This window comes from Heterodontus francisci, chromosome 17, assembly GCF_036365525.1.
Source record: "Heterodontus francisci isolate sHetFra1 chromosome 17, sHetFra1.hap1, whole genome shotgun sequence".
NCBI classification, from domain to species: domain Eukaryota; kingdom Metazoa; phylum Chordata; class Chondrichthyes; order Heterodontiformes; family Heterodontidae; genus Heterodontus; species Heterodontus francisci.
The window spans coordinates 24,967,005-24,989,123 of record NC_090387.1 but is presented as its reverse complement, the minus strand read 5'-3'; the positions used below and the strand labels follow the sequence as shown (position 1 = coordinate 24,989,123).

Genomic DNA, 22,119 nt, shown 5'->3' with positions numbered 1-22,119 from the left:
TAGAAGCAGTGACTGAGCAATAAGCGAACAGTAAACCCTCACAGTTCTGTAAGTGCTCTCTTCCATTATTAACCTGAACCTGCCAGCTCTCCTCCAATGTCTCCCTCTCGCACAGGCTGCCCAGTGTGTCTTCCTACATGAGTTGAAGAGCTTCCTTCTTGTGCCTACTCAGGGGCCTGAAGCTAGCCATTCCTCGAGCTGTGGCAGTGCTTTGCTTCTGATTGTGTGCCTGTTTATTCTTGTGTGCCTGTTTCTCCTTTGAATAGATAACAAAGATTTAGTCATGCTACAGACCAATTAGCAATATCTTTTGACTCAGACATCTCCTGACATTCCTTCATGAACTTGCTCTCAGATGCAAGCAATCTTTTTACTTCTGAATATGCAACAGTGGAATGGCAGGTGAGAAGGCATACCAGATTCCCCTGTCAGCTGTGGCTCAGTTGGTACCATTCATACCTCTGAGTTAGAAGGTTATGGGTTCAGGTCTCACTCCAGAACCTGAGCACAAAAATCAAGGCAGATACTCAAGTGCAGTACTCTGTACTGAGGGAGTGTTGCACTGTTAGAGGTGCTATCTTTCAGATGAGATGTTAAACTGAGGCCTGGTCTGCCCTTTTGGAAGGACATTAAAGATACCCTGGTGCTATTTTGAAGAAGAGCAGGGGAGTTATCCCTCATGTCCTGGGCAATATTTATCCCTCAAACATATCACAAAAACAGATTACCTGGTCATTATAGTGTCGCTGTTTGTGGGGGCTTGCTGTGTGCAAATTTGCAGCTGCATTACCTACATTTCTCCAATGACAACATTTCAAAAGTATGTCATTGGCTGTAAAGTGCTTTGGGAAGTCAGGTGATCTTGGAAGACGCTAAAGAAATGCAAGTCTTTTAATTCTTTCTTTCTGGTGCTCTGCCGTCTGCCATCACTTTTCTATATTTAAGTGGACCTCTCGCTCATTCTTCCTCCCTGTCCCTTCTCCGTTCTGTGCTGTGCTTCTGACCATTTTAGCTGCAGCTTGCCCTGATTTCCCCAATTCCCAGCATTGGAGACGCAGTGAGGAACAGGATTCTCACTGCAATGTTGTTCTGCATCTTAAATAAGCCAGCCAACCAAAATGCAATTATGTGAAGATGGGATGGTGTGAGCGGTTGGAAGACCTCACCCATCATTTTTTCAACAATCTGAGGAAAATCCAGATCAAAAATCTTTTCTCGGTGCCATAGAGACCATGAAGACCCCAGGTTGAATTACTACCTCTGTTGAATTAGCTGATCTTAGTCATAGTCCTCAGGTAGTAATGATGTTACAATTGGCCTAAGTTTCAATGAGTTAAGGAAAGGAAAAATCAGCCAGAGTTTCCTTTTTAGTCATCATCTAGGGATTTTGGTAGAAAGTGCAAGATTGTGGAAATTGGATGAGGACAGTATTGAGCTTGGCTCTACATTCCAATAGACTGCCAACATCAACCATCAAAAATCCCAACATAAATAATAGCAAGGTTTCAGAGGGAAACTACAGAACTATCAGAGAGAGAGATTTCATGACATGAGCAAAGGGAGAGAAGAGACAGGAATGTTCAAAGGACCTTTACTCAATTTCTAAATGTTCATGACGTATTACTGGAAGAATTATCATTTTTTAGAAATCAAAATGTTCGAAAATTGATATCGATTCAAATAAATGAACAGTTATATTTTAAATATTGATCTACTTATGGAGATTAATTTTAAATGAATAAAAATTATTTCAAGAAATTGCTTTGCATCTATAATTGCCATTCTGATTCTTAATTCACTTACCAATTTGAGTAAGTACAACATTGTTTAATTGATTTTATTTCAGTCTTTGGATTATGAAAGATCTGCATTTCACACACTGCTGATTAAAGTGGAAAATGAAGACCCAATCATGCCTGAGATCAGTTATGGTTCCAGCTCCACTACTACCGTGCAAGTCACAATTCTTGATGCGAATGAGCCACCTGTTTTCAATCCAGACCCAACGATAGTGGTCAAACCAGAGAACATCCCAATAGGCAGTGTTGTTGTGACGTTGAATGCAACTGACCAAGATATTCTCCAGAAACAGACAATTAAGTAAGTATTTTATATAAGCTTAGGACACACAGAGTTTACATAGGTCTAAATTTAAAGGCCAAGGAGCAAACTGAGTTGTCGCATCAAATGGATATTAGGATGTGTGTTTAATGGTTCTGTCGTCATGCACTCAAAATGCACAAAATCAAGAGTCATGCATGCACGTGATAAGCTTCATCCGTTCACAGTCAGATTACTGGGAATAAGGATTGAGGAAGTTGAAGGTTGGGTTCCATAGTTACACCTTTGACACTCTGATTGCTCTTCTGCATGGAACTAGATACCCAGTCTTCGATGCAGTATTGGACTAGATGCTGAGAGCTTACCTAGTCCTCTGTCCCCTGCAGTATACAAAACAGAAATATGCCTAAAGGTTTAAACAAAGTAGAGAGATACTATATGTGGTATGTTATTATGAATGCAATAAATAAAACAGATTTTAAATATCCCAAACAGAACTGATTTCACAGAACAATGGTGTCCTCAGTTAGTACATATTTGTTTTGAGCTGACAAAAATTAATTCAAGAATAGGAACTAAGCGATGCATTGAATCAAAATGTGAAATCATCCTAGTTGTAGCTTCTAGACCAATACAGGAATTAGAGGAGGTTTCTCACTTCCTTTTAATGGCTGTTAAATGTAATTAATTAAATCAACTCTGACTATTTCATTCTGGTGCACCGGGGGACATATTTTTACAGTACATAATTGTCCCTTGGGCATTATGCTCTGAAACACGCACAACAGCACTTGGCCCGCAAGGAGTTCTGATGGAAGTGTTTCTGGTAACTTGGACTCCTCTGACCTATCAGCATCTCCCATCATAGTTCTGCTATTGGGCTGCAGAGAGCAGGATCCCCCTGCCTTTCACCATCATTACTCCTCTGAAGCTGACAGCAACTTCTGTAATCCACACATGCGCAGTTAAACACGGAAATCCAGAAGTGCTGTCAGTGATCCTATGCTTCTCCAGAGGGTACATTGTTGAAATACCCGCTGACTGCAATCAAGTAGAAATGATTGAACTGACGACAATTTCTACTTTTACACTATTAGCCATGCTGTCAATACTTCTTGTTCAATGAGTGTAACTGAGTTTTTAATGGTGTACTGAGTTCATAATTATTGCTGAACAACTCCCCTGATGCTGAAAAACTATTTTTATATTTGTGGAATGTCAGATTTCTCCACTTTGACAAAAAAATTTAAAGTTTGTTTTAATTTTGTTTGATATTTCAGCTTCTATCTTAATCCCATGTGCAGCTCCCACTCTTTATTTCACTCTGTAAAATTATATTAAAAAATGAAGGATAATCAGCACATTTTACTTCCTAGTTTGCTGCCTGTGTGAATACTTCAATATTTTTGGCTGCTTGACGACATCACTGTTGCTGGATGATTGGAGACCCCCTTGACTTGGTGCCAGATTCAAACTAACATTGGGAAAGGGGAGATCCAGGGAACAGAGGCTGCTACATATTTGTGAGCAGTTTTCTTCGAGGTCAGCACCTTGTGCCATTGCTTTGCTGATGACGGCAATCTCTGGCCCATGCATACACCCCGTGATGCTTATGGCATCATGGGGCTGCAACTCTTGAGAGTTGAGTAGGCCAATACCTGCCTGTACTGACAGCCTCTGTGAACTGGAAGGTTGGCAAAGACCAGATGGCGCCAGGTGGGAACGCAGCAACCTCGGGTCATTAAGTTGACCCAGCCTAATTTTGTCTCCCTCACCCACACTATTCTTTCTAGGCAGCTGGGGTTATCAAATTAAATCCAGGAATACTTTATGCTCTTTAACATTTTAAATATTATTGACCCTCTTTGACACGTCGTAAGGTGGGTTGTGTAGTATTTATGTGAGAAACTTGGGGGAGATGCTTCAGTAAGAAACAGCTCCGATGGGTTATGGCATTTAGTAAATGAATAATATCAGCTGGACAAGAATTAATTAATTTATTTTAACTTGGAGTAATTATTTATCCCCGATTTTAGTCTAACCTGCCCACTGAGACCGGGCGGGGTATAGATGGGGCATTTAACCTAAACCTACGCCATTCTTGTCAGGTCAGTTAAGCTAAAATTGAGGCTTTCCTTCTTTCTCAAATAAAAAGTTTGATATAATTTTACGACATTTACTTTAAGGCACTGCTGTCTCTTCCTGTGTTTCAAAGGGATGGAGGAGAATGCAGTCTTCCATCCCTTTTCTAGTTCCCAGTTATGCTATCCCAAGTGATGTGAGTGACCAGCTGTGATTCTATTGTAACTCCATTTGTTTTTCAGTGTGAGAAACTAGAGTTTTGAGTATCCTTACCTAGCATAAGCGCAGTGTGTTGCTCATTTGTCTCTGACTGCCAACTCTCTTCTATTGTTGAAACTATAAAAATGGTGTTGCAAGGTGACTGATGAAAATGCATAACACTAGGGATGAAAGATAATGTTTTGGAGGTGTTCACCATACTGACATCAATCCAGTTATTTCTGTAAAATCAAGGTTGTTAGTCTTCATATTTACCACAATGTTTTGCCCTACACAGGTTTTCAGTTTGAGTTAAAGCTTTATGTAGGTACAACACCTCATATGCATAATGTATTTTTTGAAATATGGGCAGAATTTTACCACAGGCTTTGGGAGCCCGACATTGGGACCAAATGGTAGTCGTAAGCCCACACTTGCCGGCAGTGGGACTGACTCAGAAATCTTCCTGGAGGCGGCCTCCTATTAGTGGGTGGGATGCAGAAGGCGCCAGCCCAATCAGAGGGCCAGCAGCTCTGTAACCTTGGCAGCCCCACCGAATGAGATGGACGCGGCTGAGGCAGGTTGGACTTGGAGAGGGTGCCTCAAAATGAAGGCGTCCTCAGACAGGTAAGTGAAACATTTCAAAATCAGAGAGGCCAGGCACGCTGTTCCAGATTGCCCATTGGGGCCGTGGGTCAGCCTTCCCTGCATGTGGCCTCATCTTTGGGGCATGGAGCTTCCAGCTCCAGTGGCCCCCAGACAGCTGCAGGGATATCACCTCCATGAAGCTGGTGGCCTCCCCACACAGCACAATTTTTCCCAGGAAAATCCTGGGAAATTAATTAAATTAGCTGCCTGCCTCCCTCTGATGGGCAGCTGTTATGCACCCCGTCCGGCGGCTGGGAAACCTCCTCAGTGAGGGACTGCATCGGGGAGCCGTTCTGACATGGCTCCCTACTATTTTCCTGGACACCCGGCTCTCAGCCCTGGGGCTGGGAAAATCCTACCTGGTCAGTCTCAATTTCAATGTACATTTGTAGTTATTGCAACTTTTAAGTTTCCGCATTCTACGGAACACTTCATTTCACCTCTTGGAGGACTTTTACCCTCCAATGTTGTAACTGAGCTGCAAAACACAGAGTTTACTTTGCTGGAAGAGGACTGAAAAGGAAATCTTTAAAATGCTGAGAGGCATAAATGATATAGGATATTTGACTTGGACTGAGTGTGCAGAAGTAGAAAACACAGGTTTAAAATTAACAAGCCTCAAGTGGGAGAGGAGATTAGAAGATTTTATTTGTTCCCACAGAGTACTCAATGCATGGGATAGTTTGCTAGCAAGAAAAATGGTTGTTGCTTTATCGATTGACTCCATTAAATAGAGCTTGGCCATTTTTTTTAAAGCAGTTGTGAAGTTAAAAGGAGACAACATAAACTAACTGAAACTTTGCATATCCCTATCACTGTCACAAAAATCAGTGTGTTATTGATGGGGTAAAGCCAGAATTAATAAAGAGTACTGTTTTTACTCTAGTAGGACTTAACCACATCATATTTTATGAAAGACGTTGCCCTTCCTTAACTAATAAGTCAAATAGAGTGAACATAATTGTATATATAAGTATGAAGCAAATTTGAGTCAAACTAGTTGGAGAACTATATTCTGATAACTGTATTCATTAAGTCCTGAATTCCAGAGGTGAGTGACTGCCCTTGACATCAAGGCAACACTTGACCGAGTGTGGCATCAAGCAGCCCTAGTAAAATTGAAGTTAATGGGAATTAAGTGGAAAACTCTCCACTAGTTGGAGTCATACCTCAAAGGAAGATGATTGTGGTTGTTGAAGGCCATTCATCTCAGGCCGAGGACATCACTGCTAGAGTTCGTCAGGGTAGTGTCCTAAGCCCAACCATCTTCAGCTGCTTCATCAATGACCTTTATGACATCATAAGATCAGAAGCTGGAATGCTTGCTGATGATTGTATAGTGTCCAGTTCTATTCACAACTACACAGATTTTTTTTTTATTCATTCATGGGATGTGGGCATCGCTGGCCAGGCCAGCATTTATTGTCCATCCCTAATTGCCCTTGAGAAGGTGGTGGTGGGCTGCCTTCTTGAACAGCTGCAGTCCACGTGGGGTAGGTGCACCCACAGTGCTGTTAGGAAGGGAGTTCCAGGATTTTGACCCAGCGACAGTGAAGGAAAGGCGATATAGTTCCAAGTCAGGATGGTGTGTGACTTGGATGGGAACTTGCAGGTGATGGTGTTCCCATGCATTTGCTGCCCATGCCCTTCTAGTTGGTAGGGGTCACGGGTTTGGAAGGTGCTGTCTAAGGAGCCTTGGTGCATTGCTGCAGTGCATCTTGTAGATGGTACACACTGCCACTGTGCATCGGTGGTGGAGGGAGTGAATGTTTGTAGATGGGGTGCCAATCAAGTGGGTTGCTTTGTCCTGGATAGTGTCGAGCTTCTTGAGTGTTGTTGGAGCTGCACCCATCCAGGCAAGTGGAGAGTATTCCATCACACTCCTGACTTGTGCCTTGTCGATGGCTTTGGGGAGTCAGGAGGTGAGTTACTCACCACAGATTCCTAGCCTCTGACCTGCTCTTGTAGCCACGGTATTTATATGACTACTCCAGTTCAGTTTCTGGTCAATGGTAGCCCCTTGGATGTTGATAGTGGGGGATTCAGCGATGGTAATGCCATTGAATGTCAAGGGGAGACGGTTAGATTCTCTCTTGTTGGAGATGGTCATTGCCTGGCACTTGTGTGGCACGAATGTTACTTGCCACTTATCAGCCCAAGCCTGGATATTGTCCAGGTCTTGCTGCATTTCTACATGGACTGCTTTGGTATCTGAGGAGTCACGAATGGTGCTGAACATTGTGCAATCATCAGCGAACATCCCCACTTCTGACCTTATGAGTGAAGGAATCAGATAATGAAGCAATCTGTGCCTACATGCAGCAAGCCCTGCACAATATTCAGACTTGGGCCGATAAATGGGAAGAAATATTCACACCACACAAGGGCCAGGCAATGACCATCTTCAACTAGAAAAAGTCCAACCATCTCCACTTGACATACAGTGGCATTACCATCATCGAAACCCCAACATCAACATCCTAGGGTCACCATTAACTTAACTAGACCAGCCACATAAATACTTGGGCTATAAGAGCTGGTCATAGGCTGGGTATTTTGTGGCAAATGAATCACCTGACTCCACAATGCCTTTCTGCCATCTACAAGGCATGTTAGGAGTGTGATGGAATACTTCCCACTTGCCTGGATAAGTGCAGCTCCAACAACTCTCAAGAAACTCAACACAAAGCAAGACAAAGCAGCCCACTACTTCAAACATTCACAACCTTCAACCTCTGGTGGACCATTTCTGCAGTGTGTACATTTACAAGATGCCCTTCAGCAACTCACCAAGGCTTCTTCGCCAGCAGCTCCCAAACTCACGACCTCTACCACCCAGAAGGGCATGGACAGCAGGCCAAGGAGAGCACCACCACCTCCAAATTCCCTTCCAAGTCACAAACCATCCTGACTTGGAAATATATCGCCATTCTTTCATCATTGCTGGGTCAAAATCCTGGAACTCCCTACCTATCAACACTGTGGAGTACCTTTACCCCACAGATTGGGTGGTTCAAGAAGGAAGCTCACCATCACCTTCTCAAAGGTAATTAGGGATGGGCAATAAATGCTGGCCTTGTCAGCAATGGCCACATAAATGAATGAGTAAAAAGTTCAGTTAATCCTAACCATTCCTTTTGCAATATATTTTTGCTTTAGGGTATACAGCAGTTTCATCTTTCATGATTAGATCCAATTCATTTTTTTTTACATATAATGTTTCGAGGGCACAAGATTCAGATCCGTAACGCTTATTTTTGGAAGTTACGAGTGCCCTCATAGCCTGAAACTGGTGTGCACAACATGCATGCACTCTTCCGATGCAAGTCATGCCAGACACCATATTGGTGATTGCAGGTATGCACAAAATAAGCATCCACTAGATGTATGCAGAGTCGGCAGATCGTGACGTCAATCAGTGTGTAACATGGATTTGATGCCAGCATTGCCATTTTGGAGCTCAATGCGAGAGCTAATGCCATCTTTTAATCACAGTGCGGCACAGTGGCGCAGTGGTTAGTACCGCAGCCTCACAGCTCCAGCAAACCGGGTTCAATTCTGGGTACTGCCTGTGTGGAGTTTGCAAGTTCTCCCTGTGCCTGCGTGGGTTTCCTCCGGGTGCTCCGGTTTCCTCCCACATGCCAAAGACTTGCTGGTTGATAGGTTAATTGGACATTATAAATTGCCCCTAGTATAGGTAGGTGGTAGGGAAATATAGGGACAGGTGGGGATGTGGTAGGAATATGGAATTAGTGTAGGATTAGTATAAATGGGTGGTTGATGGTCGGCACAGACCTGGTGGGCCGAAGGGCCTGTTTCAGTGCTGTATCTCTAAATACTCTGCACATCTATTCCTCCTACCAAAATGGATAACTTCACATTTTTCCACAATATATTCCATCTGTCATGTTCTTGCCCACTCACTAAGTCTATCCAAATACCCTTGAAGCCGCTTTGCATCTTCCTCACAACACACATTCCCACCTAGTTTTGCGTCATCCGCAAACTTGGAAATATTACATTTGGTCCTCACATCCAAATCATTGATATATATTGTGAACAGCTGGGGCCCAAGTACTGATCCTTGCGGCACCCCACTAATCAAAGCCTGCCAACCCCAGAATGACCCGTTTATTCCTACTCTCTGTTTTCTGCCTCTTAACCAATCCTTAATCCATGCCAGTATCTTACCTCCTATCCCATGTGCTTTAATTTTGCTAACCAATCTCCTGTGGGGGACTTTATCAAAAGCCTTCTGAAAATCCAAGTATACCCCGTTCACTGACTCCCCTCTATCAATTCTGTTAGTAACATCCTCAAAAAACTCCAACAGGTTCGTCAAACATGATTTCTCATTCATAAATCCATGTTGACTATGCCCAATCAGATACTTTTATCCAAGTGTCCACTTATCATATCCTTTAGAAAAGATTCTAACATTTTCCCTACTACTGATGTAAGACCAACAGGTCTGTAATTCCCTGTTTTCTCTCTCCCTCCCTTGTTAAATAGTGGGGTGAAGTTTGCTACCTTCCAATCTGCAGGAACCATTCCAGGATCTATAGAATTTTGGAAGATGATCACCAATGCATCCATTGTCTCCATAGCTACCTCTTTCAACACTCTGGGATGTAGAATTTCAGGTCCTGGGGACTTAACAACCTTCAGCCCCATTAATTTCTCCAATATAACCTTCTTACTAATACTAATTTCCTTCAATTCCTCATTCTCCCTAGTCCCTTGGATATCAAATTCTGGGAGATTTCTTGTATCTTCCTCAGTGAAGACAGACACAAAGTAATCATTAAGCTTCTCTGCCACTTTTCTACTCCCCATTATAAATTCTTCTGACTCTGCCTGTAATGGACCCACATTTGTCTTAGCCAGACATTACCTCTTTACATTCCCATAGAAATCGATTTTTATGTTTTTTGCTAGTTTACATTCATATTATATTCTCCTTTTCTTTATCGGTTTCTTGGCCCTACTTTGCTGTATTCTAAAATCCTCCCAATCCTCAGATTTACTACTATTTCTATCAACTTTTTAGGCCTTTTCATTTAATCTTATGCAATCTTTAACTTTCTTTGTTAACCACGGTTGACTGTCTTTAATTATGGGGTTTTGTGGGTGCCGTATGTCAGCTCTGAGATGTACCACAACTGAAAGCGATTCCACTCCCTCAATATCCAGCTGGTATGTGACCATACGCAGCTGAGTATGTAGATCACTGCCTAGTATCCTGGCAGCAGTCATGATGCCGTCATTCTGCTGCAGTCTGCTGTGCCAACTGCATTTGAATCACCACAGTAAACCAATGAGTGGATACTAGGTGACAAAAGCCATCTGCTGATGACATGACTCACGACTCCAATATGCAACCCACGTACACATGGGCAGCATGCATTCAATGAATACCATGCTGCCACTTGAAATGTGATAGAACAAACCATTGGCATGTTGAAACAGTGCTTCCGCTGTCTTGAGGAGTCCTGCGTGTACTCAATCTTCTTCTTAGGCAGTGCCCCAGGAACGAGGATGATTTTCTTCCACTCCAGGGCTGCTCGATAGAGTAGGTGTCAAGACTCGTGATGGCCTGTTACATGCTATACAACCTCACCAGCATGAGGGCACAGCCCTTGCCATCAGCGATACGGTAAGCAGCTGAGGAGCAGGAGCATTTTCTTTTATCCCTTCATGGGATGTGGGCGCTGTTGGCAAGGCCAGTATTTATTGTCCATCCCCAATTGCCCTTGAGAAGGTGGTAGTGAGCCATCGTCTTGAACCACTGCAGACCTTGTAGTGTGAGTACACCCACAGGCCAGCTGGATAAGGATTTCCAGGATTTTGATCCAGTGACGAAGAAGGAACAGCAATATATTTCCAAGTCACGATGGAATGTGACTTGGAAGGGAGCTTGCTGGTGGTAATGTTCTCATGAACCTGCTGTCTTTGTTCTTCTAGGCAGTCAAGGTTTGGAAGGTGCTTCTGAAGAAGCCTTGGCAAGTTGCTGCAGTGCATCTTGTAGATGGTACACACTGCAGGCACTGTGCACTGGTGGTGGAGGAAATGAATATTTTAAGGTGGTGGATGGGGTGCCAATGAAATAGGCCACGTTGTCATGAATAGAGTCGGGCTTCTCAAGTGTTGTTAGAGCTGTGCTCATCCATCCAAGTGGAGAGTATTCCATCATACTCCTGACTTGCGCCTTGTAGATGGCGGAATGGCTTTGGGGAGTCAAGACGTGAGTTATTCGCTGGAGAATACCCAGCTTCTACTTTGCTGTCGTAGCCACAGTACTGGTGTAGCTGGTCCATTTAAGTTTCTGGTCAATGGTAACCCCCACGAGGTTGATAATGGGGAATTTAGCTATGGTAATGCTGTTGAATGTCAAGAGGAGGTGGTTAGATTCTCTCTTGTTGGATATCGTCATTGCTTGACACTTGTGTGGCATGAACCTTACTTGCCACGGATCAGTCCAAGTCTGAATGTTGGTCCAGATGTTGCTGCATGCAGGCACAAACTGCTTTATTATTTGAGGAGGAGGAGGAAGAGGAAGGGAGGAGGCAATTCTGATAGCCCCTTTCTACCCTATCTCTCCATGAACAACTCAGATGACCATGATTCCAGTAAACATAACCCCAATTCTCCATTCACTAACAATCCCCCACCTTACCTTCCCTCTGTCACTGATCATCACAGTGTCTGCTTAGTCAAAATGCAAAAATAAAAGCCAACAAAAAATAACCACCTTAAACCAAATTTATTAATCTAAGTATGCCATATTGAGTACAAAGGTAAATTAATCAACCGTGTCCATTCCTTTAGTGCCTATCCTTCTGTTTCTATGCAGTGCTACCCCAGTGACTGCAGCATAGCAGGTGGAAGACTGTTGACTTTCAGTGGAGGAGATTGCAGGTGGCCTTGCAGGATGACCTTGAGCAACTCTGGAACTAGAAGACACAGCTTTGGACTGCACCATCTGTTTTGTCTTTATGTTGTTTTCTGGTTCCTAGATGTTGGAAAGAATCGCACTTTAAACTAGGAAAAGGCAGGAACCAGTCTTGTTTATTACAGCACCATGCTCTTTGCTATAGAACCTGATTTAACTGGTTCTTGTGTTACATATAACATGACTCCCCAGAGCAGCCATGAATGTGCCCCCACTCCCCACTGGAACACTTACACATAACAACTAGTTCCTAGCTAATTAGTCCCTAACACTTTACAGATAGTATAACAATATATAACAATATATAACACCATCTCAGCACAAGCTGCAGCAATTTGGGCTGGTTTTCTCACAGGCAGTAGCAAGAGCACTGGCAGAGTAGCAGGGATGGGAGGATGAATGTGCCCCCCTGTGCTAAGTTGGTACCTGACTCCTCTGTGCTTCTTAACATTACAGGCAGGATTTCTGGCAGGCGTGTGAATGCACCAAACATTTCTGTGCATACCCATCAGCCTTCTCCTGTATCTGGCCATGTCCAAGTCCTTATCTGAGAACTTGTGTGAGACCTCGAATTCTGGTGAGCTGGCACCTGCGCTACCTTTGCCCCTTGTCCAGGGTGAAGGTCACTTGTTCCTGGTGTCTCACCACATGCAGATCCCACCGCTATGTTTCTTTTTATCGCTCATGGATGTGGGCCACTCTGACAAGGCCACCATTTATTTCCCATCCGAATTGCCCTTGAGAGGTTGATGGAGTCACCTTTTTGAACTGTTGCTAACCTCTAAATTACACACGTGTCAGAATCTGAACTGGCAATTGCCAGTGTTAAATCCAGTAAAGAAAGACTTGCATTTCTATGGCACCTTTCATGACCACAGGACGTCCTAAAGAGCTATGCAGCTAATTAAGTACTTTTGAAGTGTAGTTTGTGTTGCAATGTAGGAAATGTGGCAGCCAATTTGCACACAGCAAGCTCCCACAAATAGCAATGTGACAATGACCAGATAATCTGTGTCTCCTCCATCAGGATAATTTATTTTTTATTTATTTATTTAGAGATACAGCACTGAAACAGGCCCTTCGGCCCACCAACAACCACCCATTTATACTAATCGTACATTAACCCCATATTCCCTCCCACATCCCCACCATTCTCCTACCACCTACCTACACCAGGGGCAATTTACAATGGCCAATTTACCTATCAACCTGCAAGTCTTTGGCTGTGGGAGGAAACCGGAGCACCCAGCGGAAACCCACACGGTCACAGGGAGAACTTGCAAACTCCACACAGGCAGTACCCAGAACTGAACCCGGGTCGCTGGAGCTGTGAGGCTGCAGTGCTAACCACTGCACCACTGTGCTGCCCAAGGGCCTGCAGGAGTGCCTGTTCCCTCCTGTTAGCTCCTGCTGCCTCCAGTTGTGTGTTACCTTGTCCAGCAAGAGAGAGGGATGTGTGTCAGTCCTGTGGTGAAATCTTGTTTGGGTGCTGTGTTCTGTCATCATTGAAAGCTGGCACTGTGTGCAAGCTGTGATATGTGGTTGTGAGTTGTGCAGCAGTTCTAAGTGTGTGAGGGCAGCTATGAACATTTGCTAAGAATCCTGATTGATAGAGATCGTTGGTAGGTAAGTGATGATGGTGTAGTACCTTGAGCAGTGTCCGAGGTTAGTGGTGCAGTTACAGCTTTTGAAGATGCATTCACTGACCTTGATCACTCGATTCGTGCCGCCACTCAACAATGTGGTTAGCCCTGGCTGCATGCTATAATAGTGGCAGTGAGCAGGCAGCATGAAGTTGGCATGCTGCCTGCATCACATCGAACCAGTGCAGGTTAATTGCACATTGTGAGCCCCTGCATGTTTTCAGGGGCTGTCCAATTTATCCTCCCTAACCTTCGATATTTTTAAAGTTATGGCAATCAAGTACTGTACACTCATTTTTTAGTATGGCTACATGAACTTTAATTCCCATATAAAAATGGTTGCAAAATGTAACCAAATGGCTCAACTGTACTGTTTCAACTTTATATTAACTTTTTCATTGTCATTGTTTTCACAACAAACTCTGTGACAACTGAGATACCTAGCGGGAGAATTTACTGTGGTGATTGCGAACGCTGCTCGAGGCTATAATCACTAAGATTTTGATTAAGTATACAGGGATTTCATGCCATGAGCAACTGCATACAGCCAATTAAAATCATATTTCTCTGGAATAAATAACAACACAAAATATCCGTCTGCAGCTGGCAGTTGCATATAATTTATTACCATGTATTTTCTAATTCAAATAGGTCAGCCCACTGATTTGTATTCATCCCCGTTCCTTGCTTGTAAAGGTAATCGTATTATACAAGGATCAAAACTGTTGACAAGCCAACTGTTCAGGATAGATAAAAAATACAAAGGGAGTATGACAAATATAGGGACGTCTATCTTTGATTTGAAATATTATGGAATAAATACATTAGATTGCATTTATCTTATTAGCAATTTTGGCCATTAATAGCTCATCAAAAATTAAAAATAGAATTATGAAAGTAAATCTATTTTTTAGAGTTTTTCTTCCTGTTTGTTTCATACTTTGGTTTAGGCAGTGGAATCACTGAGAAAACTGCCTGGGAGGATGTGCTGAATTACTGGATGTGAGGGAACTGGATTAAAAATTTTAGTTATTGAAACTTCCTGGTTCAACTAAGTTTCCAAACACTAATGATACAGTCCCCACTGCCCACATACCATAATTTCATCAGCACTTACTGATAAAGCAAGATATTGAAAAATAAATTGAAAAAGCATGAAATTATATCAATGTTCATTATTTTAATTATTTAATTTCTAAAAAGTATGTTGATGACTTTAAAAAAAAAACATACACACCAATGACCCAGAATTTCCTGTAACAGGCTAGATTGGTGACACCCTCAAATTTCACCACTTTGCATCCATAATTTCCTGATTTTCTATTCAGAATGTGCCACAGCAAATGTAGCAGTGAATCGAAAGCAAAACAGCCTAATGGATAGATAATTCATTTTGTTTGTCGTGTTCTGCAGTTAATTCAACCAAATGCATATGTTTATTTATACACGGCAGCAAATTGCTAAAAGATATAAACAGGAATAAATATTGGAAATATTAGGAAAATAAGAAGAAAGATGATTCTGAAAAAAAAAGGCTATGGCAGGAAGCTGCTGATTTTTAAGAGAGTGCTTTACTTTGTCCCTGATTTCCATTAAAAAGGAACGTCAGAAGCAATGTAGAAAATAATCACCCCCAGAGGCAATTTCACAGCGGTTCAGGGATTGCCCTCGTATTTTTGATTACAGTATCTAGCAGTGCAAGAAATAATTTTGCATAACTAACATTCACATTTGTATTGCATTGGCCTTTTAAAATGTGGGCTCTGCTTTGACCGATCTGATCAAGCAAATTTTGTGTAGATTCGATGAAGAATTTGTAGAATCTTGAAAGCAATGATATTATGACGCTGAGAAATGATGTTGCCTCGTATAAATGCATCCCTTTGTTCATTTGTAAGGATAATTATAGTTTAGTTATGGACTCATAACATTGATTGAAACCAATAATTACAGGATACAAAATTCAGTAGAGAGATAAGCTTCTCAAATGGAAATGAAGAGGAATACGAAATGAGGGAGAAAAGAGAATACAATAGGATAATGATGTGACACATGATGTTCCTAGGCAAAAAGAAGATCCAGAGGGAGGCATGTTTGAGGTTAATTTTATCTTGGAAGTAATACTGAGCTATTTGGCTCCAAGTTCTAACCCAAATTCCCAACAGATTTGTTGCAGTCAAGCACTTTGTTGTTTAATTCTTTTTATTCTGTTGTGTTGCGACATGTTGTTACACAATGGTTAAATAGATAATTTCTGCTTATTAAAGAAATCATATTATTTCGACTTATAACAAAATTTGATTGATGATGAGCTACAAAAAATGTTCAATTGAAGTCAATGTGTTGCAGCCAGTAACAGTTATGAGATTGCCCAATCATAATTATACACCGAAAAAATAGAAATTTGAAATAATTACAAATTTGTTTGAGTGTCATATTGAAAACATATTTAAACAGTAAATTAAAATTCCTGTAATTATACCAATCCTATTGAGCCCACTAGCGCCACTCTGTAACAGTCTATGTGGGCATCAAAGTGGCTTTTATTCAGCAAATTATAATCACCATTGATTTTCATAGAACAAAGCTATAATAAATTAACTATTCACTATTTCAGCAAAGGAAACAGCGGAGCAACGTGAAATCCCAGAAGTAACTTGCACTGAAATTTTCTGTTTATTTTATGATATGAAACAGGCACTATGCCCAAAATGTACTCTTACAATGATGCAGGTCTCCAGTAAATCCTGTGCCAATGTTTTAGTAGAGTTCCTGTACATTGGCTGGAAATTCTATGTTCCAACATATGAGAAAAATCCAATCTGATATATTTAAATTTACCTCTGTGTGCATTTCTTTCTTATAAAACCTACTTATAGTTGTCATGTTCCTGTCACACTTTTCTGGGTTTTTTTTCATTTTACATTTCATTATCGACATTTATAATGGAAGTTTCCCACTTAAATGTCATGCTGTAATTCCATAATTACTCCCTACCAGTGTCATGTTTCAATTTATATCCTTCAGTTTCTCAGACTCTACGACAGAGGAACCCTTTATACTCCAACAAACTCAATTTCTCTTTCTCAAACTGGCACAAATTGCTATTTAATTATAGATAATAGAAAATCAAATTAAGGACAGAATGTATGACTTTAAAACTTGGACTCATTTATGTCTGTGCATCATGTTCCCACAGGTATGTACTCTAACCCTGCTTCCCCTAAAGACTGAACTTGCTTTTCACTCCTCATGTGCAATGCCTTGGAACATTGTCTATAATTCAGTAGAAAAACTGACACATGAAAAAATCACCAGAAAAACTAAAAACAAGTATAAATATAGCAGTTTGCTATATTTTTTTCTTGCCTGATTTTCAAACTGGCTGTTGCATGTCTGTCCTTGTGTGTCCGAGTTGTTGTCTATATTCCCTATGCTGCCTGCCTTCCTTCCCACTTCTTTATTTAATCTCTTTCTGGAATCTAACTCTTTTCCAGGTCTGTTCTTTATCATTCCCTTTCTAAGCCTTTATGTGACTCCTATTACTTTTCCAAGGTTAATTCTCACTTATTTTCTAGACTATAGCTTAATATTTGGTAATTTTCCAAGTCTGAAGCTGGCGCTGAATCTTCATTTTCAAACCTCCTCCCACCTATCACTTACTAGGAGAGGAGTGTTATAGTTTTGCCTTCGAAATGTATCTTGCTCATGCTTGCAGACATTAAGTGTAACGACTGTAAGATCATCGAACAATTTCACTTACAGTAAAGATAATGAGCCAAAGTTTACAGGGAGTGGTGTGGCAGGACGTTTTACTGCCTTTCAAGGATTCTGCACAAATAGACCTGCTGAGTATTTCCAGCACTTTGTTTTTATTTCTGCACAAACTAGACATTGGTTAACCAATACGCATTCCACTCGAATACTGGAATAATGATCAGGAGAAGCTGCTGGAAGAGGGAGGAGAGGGGAAGAAGGGCTCTCGGCAGGAAGCCATATCCACACCAAGTGTACAGGGAGAAATTCTCCTACCTGAATCTCAGGGAGGGACAGTGTGTGCAATGTCTGTTTTTCAGTAAGGATGTCCTCATTGAAATCTTCTGCTTGCTGTAGCCACAACTGCAAGCTCAGAGCAGGAAGAGAATGGCATTGTCCGTTACTGTGATGGTGACCATGGCCATGAACTTTTATGTGCCAGCTCATTCCGTGCTGAACCTGGAAATATTTGCAAAGGTCACAGTTTGCTATCCATTGTTGTTCAGAGAGGTCACTGAGGTTCTCTATTCAAAGAGAGGTAAATACATTACATTCTCTCTTGCCAGAAACAAGGAAGTGGAACACGAACGCCACTTGGCCTGGGTTGCATTGTGCCAACTCTCCCCGATACCAGAACCGAAAGGGATTCCACACCCTCACCGTCCAGCTGGTCTGTGACCAAAGGCTGACTTCTGGGCAACAAGGGCTATCTGCTGATGACGTTGCTCGTGACTCTGGCATGCAATCCACGAACACATGCACAGAATTCATACAATGAAAGCCATGCTGCCACACAAGATGTGATAGGGCAGACCATTGATATGCTGAACCAATGGCTGAAATTTTATTTAAGTCCAGGAAGTTCCACCATCAGGGCTGAAAGTGGGTCCCAAACCCACCTGGGTGGACAGTTGGACCCCAGGGGAGATTTTACCTGCCAATTAACAGGCTGCCACGGGCACCTCCGTCTAATTAAGGATGGCAGCCCACTTCTCAGAGCTGCCGGCCAAATCAGAGGGCTGGCAGCTTGGCAGTCTCGACAGCGAGCCTGCAGGGAGAACGAGAGGGCGCTTCCCTGTTGAGAAGTCCTCAAAGGGCTGGTAAGAGTTTATTTTTATGTGTTTGTGTCCTGCAAGAGAGAGGGCAGTGTGTTGTGCAGTCTGTTTAGGTGATGTGACTGTCATGGTTGAACAGTTGCCAATGTGTGTCAGCTGTGACATGTGGGTATGAGGCTTGCAGCAGTGCTAAGTTTGTGAGAGTGAAGCATTTGAATGCCAGGTATGACCCCTGATAGAGATTGTTGGTAGATGGATGATGGTTGTTAAGTGTGAGGTGATTTGAGCAGTGACTGTGGCTACTGATACTCTTGGTAGGATATGGCATTTGAAGATGCATTCACTGACCTTGACCACTCACATAAGGTCATTGAACTTGTTGCAGCATTGCAAGGTCCTCAGGGTTTTACTTCTGACATTGACCTCCCACTGCCCTTTGATCGTATCTGGAGGGCTTCCTCCCCCACTGCAGTACAGGATATCCCTGGTCCTTTCCACCTCCTCAACCAAGATCATAGGCTGAATTTTGAGGAGCCGCCAAAGCTCCCAATGCTGCGCCAAAAAGGCGAGCACAATCCCGCTTCGAACCTTTGGAGCCTCCCCCTGCAGGTTACGTTTGTTACTTTCCAATTCATGGGGACCATTGTAGAATTTGGGGAATTTAGATCAAAACTAGCACGTCCATGATATTAGCAGGCACCTCTTTTGAAATCCTACGATTTAGGCCATCAGGTTCAGGGGATTTTTAGGCTTTTAGGCCCATTAATTTCTAATTGAAGACAGACACAGAATATTTAATTAATGTTTCTGTCATTTCCTTATACCTCATTATGATTTCTCCTGCTTCTAAAAGGCCCATGTTTACTTTAGCTAATCTCTTCCTTTACATACTTGTTAAAGCTCTGAAAATCTTTTTTTTATATTTCTTACTTGTTTACTCTCATATTCAGTTTTCTCTCTATTAATTTCTTCATCATCCTTTTCTGATTTTTAAAACTCTCCCAATCATCAGGCTTACGACTGTTTCAGGCAACATTTTCAGCCTCTTCTTTTAATCTAATCCTTAGCATCTCTAGTTAGCCATGGCTATACCATTTTCCCAGTGGAGTTTCTAATTCATCAAGGGAGAGCATATTAGTATTATGAATTATTTCTTTAAATGTTTGCCATTGCTTATCTACTATCATATCTCTTAAGCAAATTTCCCAATCTACCTCAGCCAAATTGCTCATTACGCCTCTGTAACTGGCTTTGTTTAAATTTAAGACCCTAGTGTTAGACTTAACCACATCACTCTCAATCTTAATATGATTTTATTTCATATTATTATCACTCTTCCCCAGAGCATCCTTTGCTAAAAGATCACTAATTAACCATGTCTCATTACACAATACTATGTCTAAAGCAGCCTGCTCCATAGTTGGTTCCTCAATATATTGTTCTGGGGAAATTTGGGAGGAGGGGAGAAGATCATTGAAGGGGCCAGGGAGACTGGGGAGGAGAGATTGGGGGATGAAGGGAGAAGATCACCGGGGGACATAGGAGAGCAGGTGAAGATCACAGGCTATGGAGGACATCCTGAGGGGTCGTCAGGTTGGGGGGTGGGGGGCATCAGATCGTGGAAGGGAGGTCTAATTGCTGGAGCTGCTAACAGGTTTGCTTGGTAGGCTGGGAGAAAGCACTTCAGCACTTCTGCTCCTCCTAGCCTACAAGCAATGTTGGAAAAATACTTGCCTGTTCCATATAGCAATCCTCTCCTTCCTTTCGCTGCCAGATTTCCCAAGGCCCTGGAAATCCAGCTAGCCAGAATTGAAGCTGGAACAGAGAATAAAAATCTGAGGCACACAGCCTCATTAAAAGATCTAATTGTGGGAGCAGGCTGGTCACCCACCCACACACTTCCCCATCATTCCACTCCTGTCAATTTGGAAGTGGGTCGGTTTGAGGTGTGCCAGGTTTGGATTTGAGTTTTTATTTACATTTTAACTTAGCACCCAACCAAAACCCACTAATTTCTGGTGGTTAAAATTCCCTCCATTGGTTCCTCAAAAAGCATTTACCACATGTAGTTTTTGATTCTATACATAAAATGCCTAGTAAAACCTACATGTGTGTCACTTTAAGAAATATTGCATTTGTATTTAACAAAATTGCAATTTTATGATATCATTAGTACATTGTTTCCCCATCATAACATGCTTGCTGTTAACTAAGGAAGTCACAATGAGTTATAATGTATGCTGCATTAAATCTTTCATTGCATTGCATTTACTGTAAAATGAAAAGGTCAGGAGCTAAGGTCCAGCAGCTTTATAGTAGCGATTGTACAATAACTAAGTGTTACAGTTAAACTAGCAACTTACTTGAAGGTTGATGGAATATAAATGTTTGCATATCTTCGGAAAGTTGTTCAAAGTGATAATTAAAACAACAACTATTAACATTATTATTTTGCATTTAAATGGGAATGTTTTTATGGGGCAAATTACTTGCACAATAAAATGTGTCCTATCATACCATCTTTTAAAAGGACCATAACTTGTGCTGAATGATTGTTCCATAGCCAAAGGGAGGCTACACTGGTCAGCTAATGGCAAGCAACAGATGTCTGCCAACAGACATTGAGCTGACTCGTCTATCTATAAATGTATTTCAATTTCCAAAGTGACATCAAATGATCTTTGCTGCTGGCAGTTGAGAATAAGGCTCCTTAGTAATGTAACCCTTGATTGAGATTGAGTAATTGTAACTCAATTCTCCCTGCTGATGACCTCTTTTACTTGACATCAGGTTTCCAACTTGAGTTTTCACAAAATGATTCCCCATTGGCGATTTCACTTATAATAAGATTTTGTTCTGTGAGAGATGTTTAACAGTAGGATACAATCTATAATATTCCATGTGATTCACACTGATCTTTCCCATTTAAACATCAAATGTTTGTTACTTGTTCCATTAGCATGATATTAATGTGTAATTTTCTGTAATATAATTACAATAGCCAAGAAATTAGTGTTTGTGATACTGTGTCTTTAATAGATTTCTATGGTATTTTGTCCTCTGATCAAGGCTTCTTTTAGAATAACCATTTATAGCAATAACAGTTTCCAACCTTTGGTTCGTGAATACTTATTTATATAATTTTGATTCCATGCATGCTGACTTCTCCGTGGATTTTACTTCATTTCATTGTGCTGTATAAATACTAAATTATTAATTTTTGCAAATTAATTCAAAAGCAACCACTTGTATAAATTCCCAGCTTAGTGTATTTCTACAATGGAGAAAATTATTTTTGTAATAAATATGTACAAAATAATGCCTGGCTGAGAGTGAGTTACAGGACTGTAACCTAATTGAGAGATTTAGGTAATGCTATTTACTATTTTAAAGATAGTCATTAAGTAGAGATCGAGTCAGTGAGATCTTAGACAATAATGGAGTTTGATCAGTCTTAATGTGTAAAGAGTTGAGATTCAAGGATGTTTCTATGAGCTTCTGCCATTTGTTAAATAATTTTGCCATATATCTAAGGCATATTCAAATATTAGAAAGAAGGTAGAGAGGAACAGCTTAAAGTGGAAAGAAATAGTTAGGAAAAGTGTTGGAATTTTTCTGATTAGATGTTTTTTCACATCGCAAAGTATCTAGGTGGACCAGAATAAATTGTCACATATGTGAACATTAAGGTATTTGAATGTGGGTGACTTGTTTCATTATGGTG

General features: G+C 41.5%; 1 protein-coding gene across 1 annotated transcript in view; it reads left to right on the top strand.

Annotated features, from left to right (window-relative positions):
* The window catches only part of cdh13 (cadherin 13, H-cadherin (heart)), a 1,084,899-nt gene that overhangs the window by 961,436 nt on the left and 101,344 nt on the right, over positions 1-22,119 (top strand). Inside the window, exon 10 of the mRNA XM_068049165.1 lies at positions 1,847-2,100. Within this exon, the coding sequence (XP_067905266.1) occupies positions 1,847-2,100 (254 nt within the window). The remainder of the gene's footprint in view (positions 1-1,846; positions 2,101-22,119) is intronic.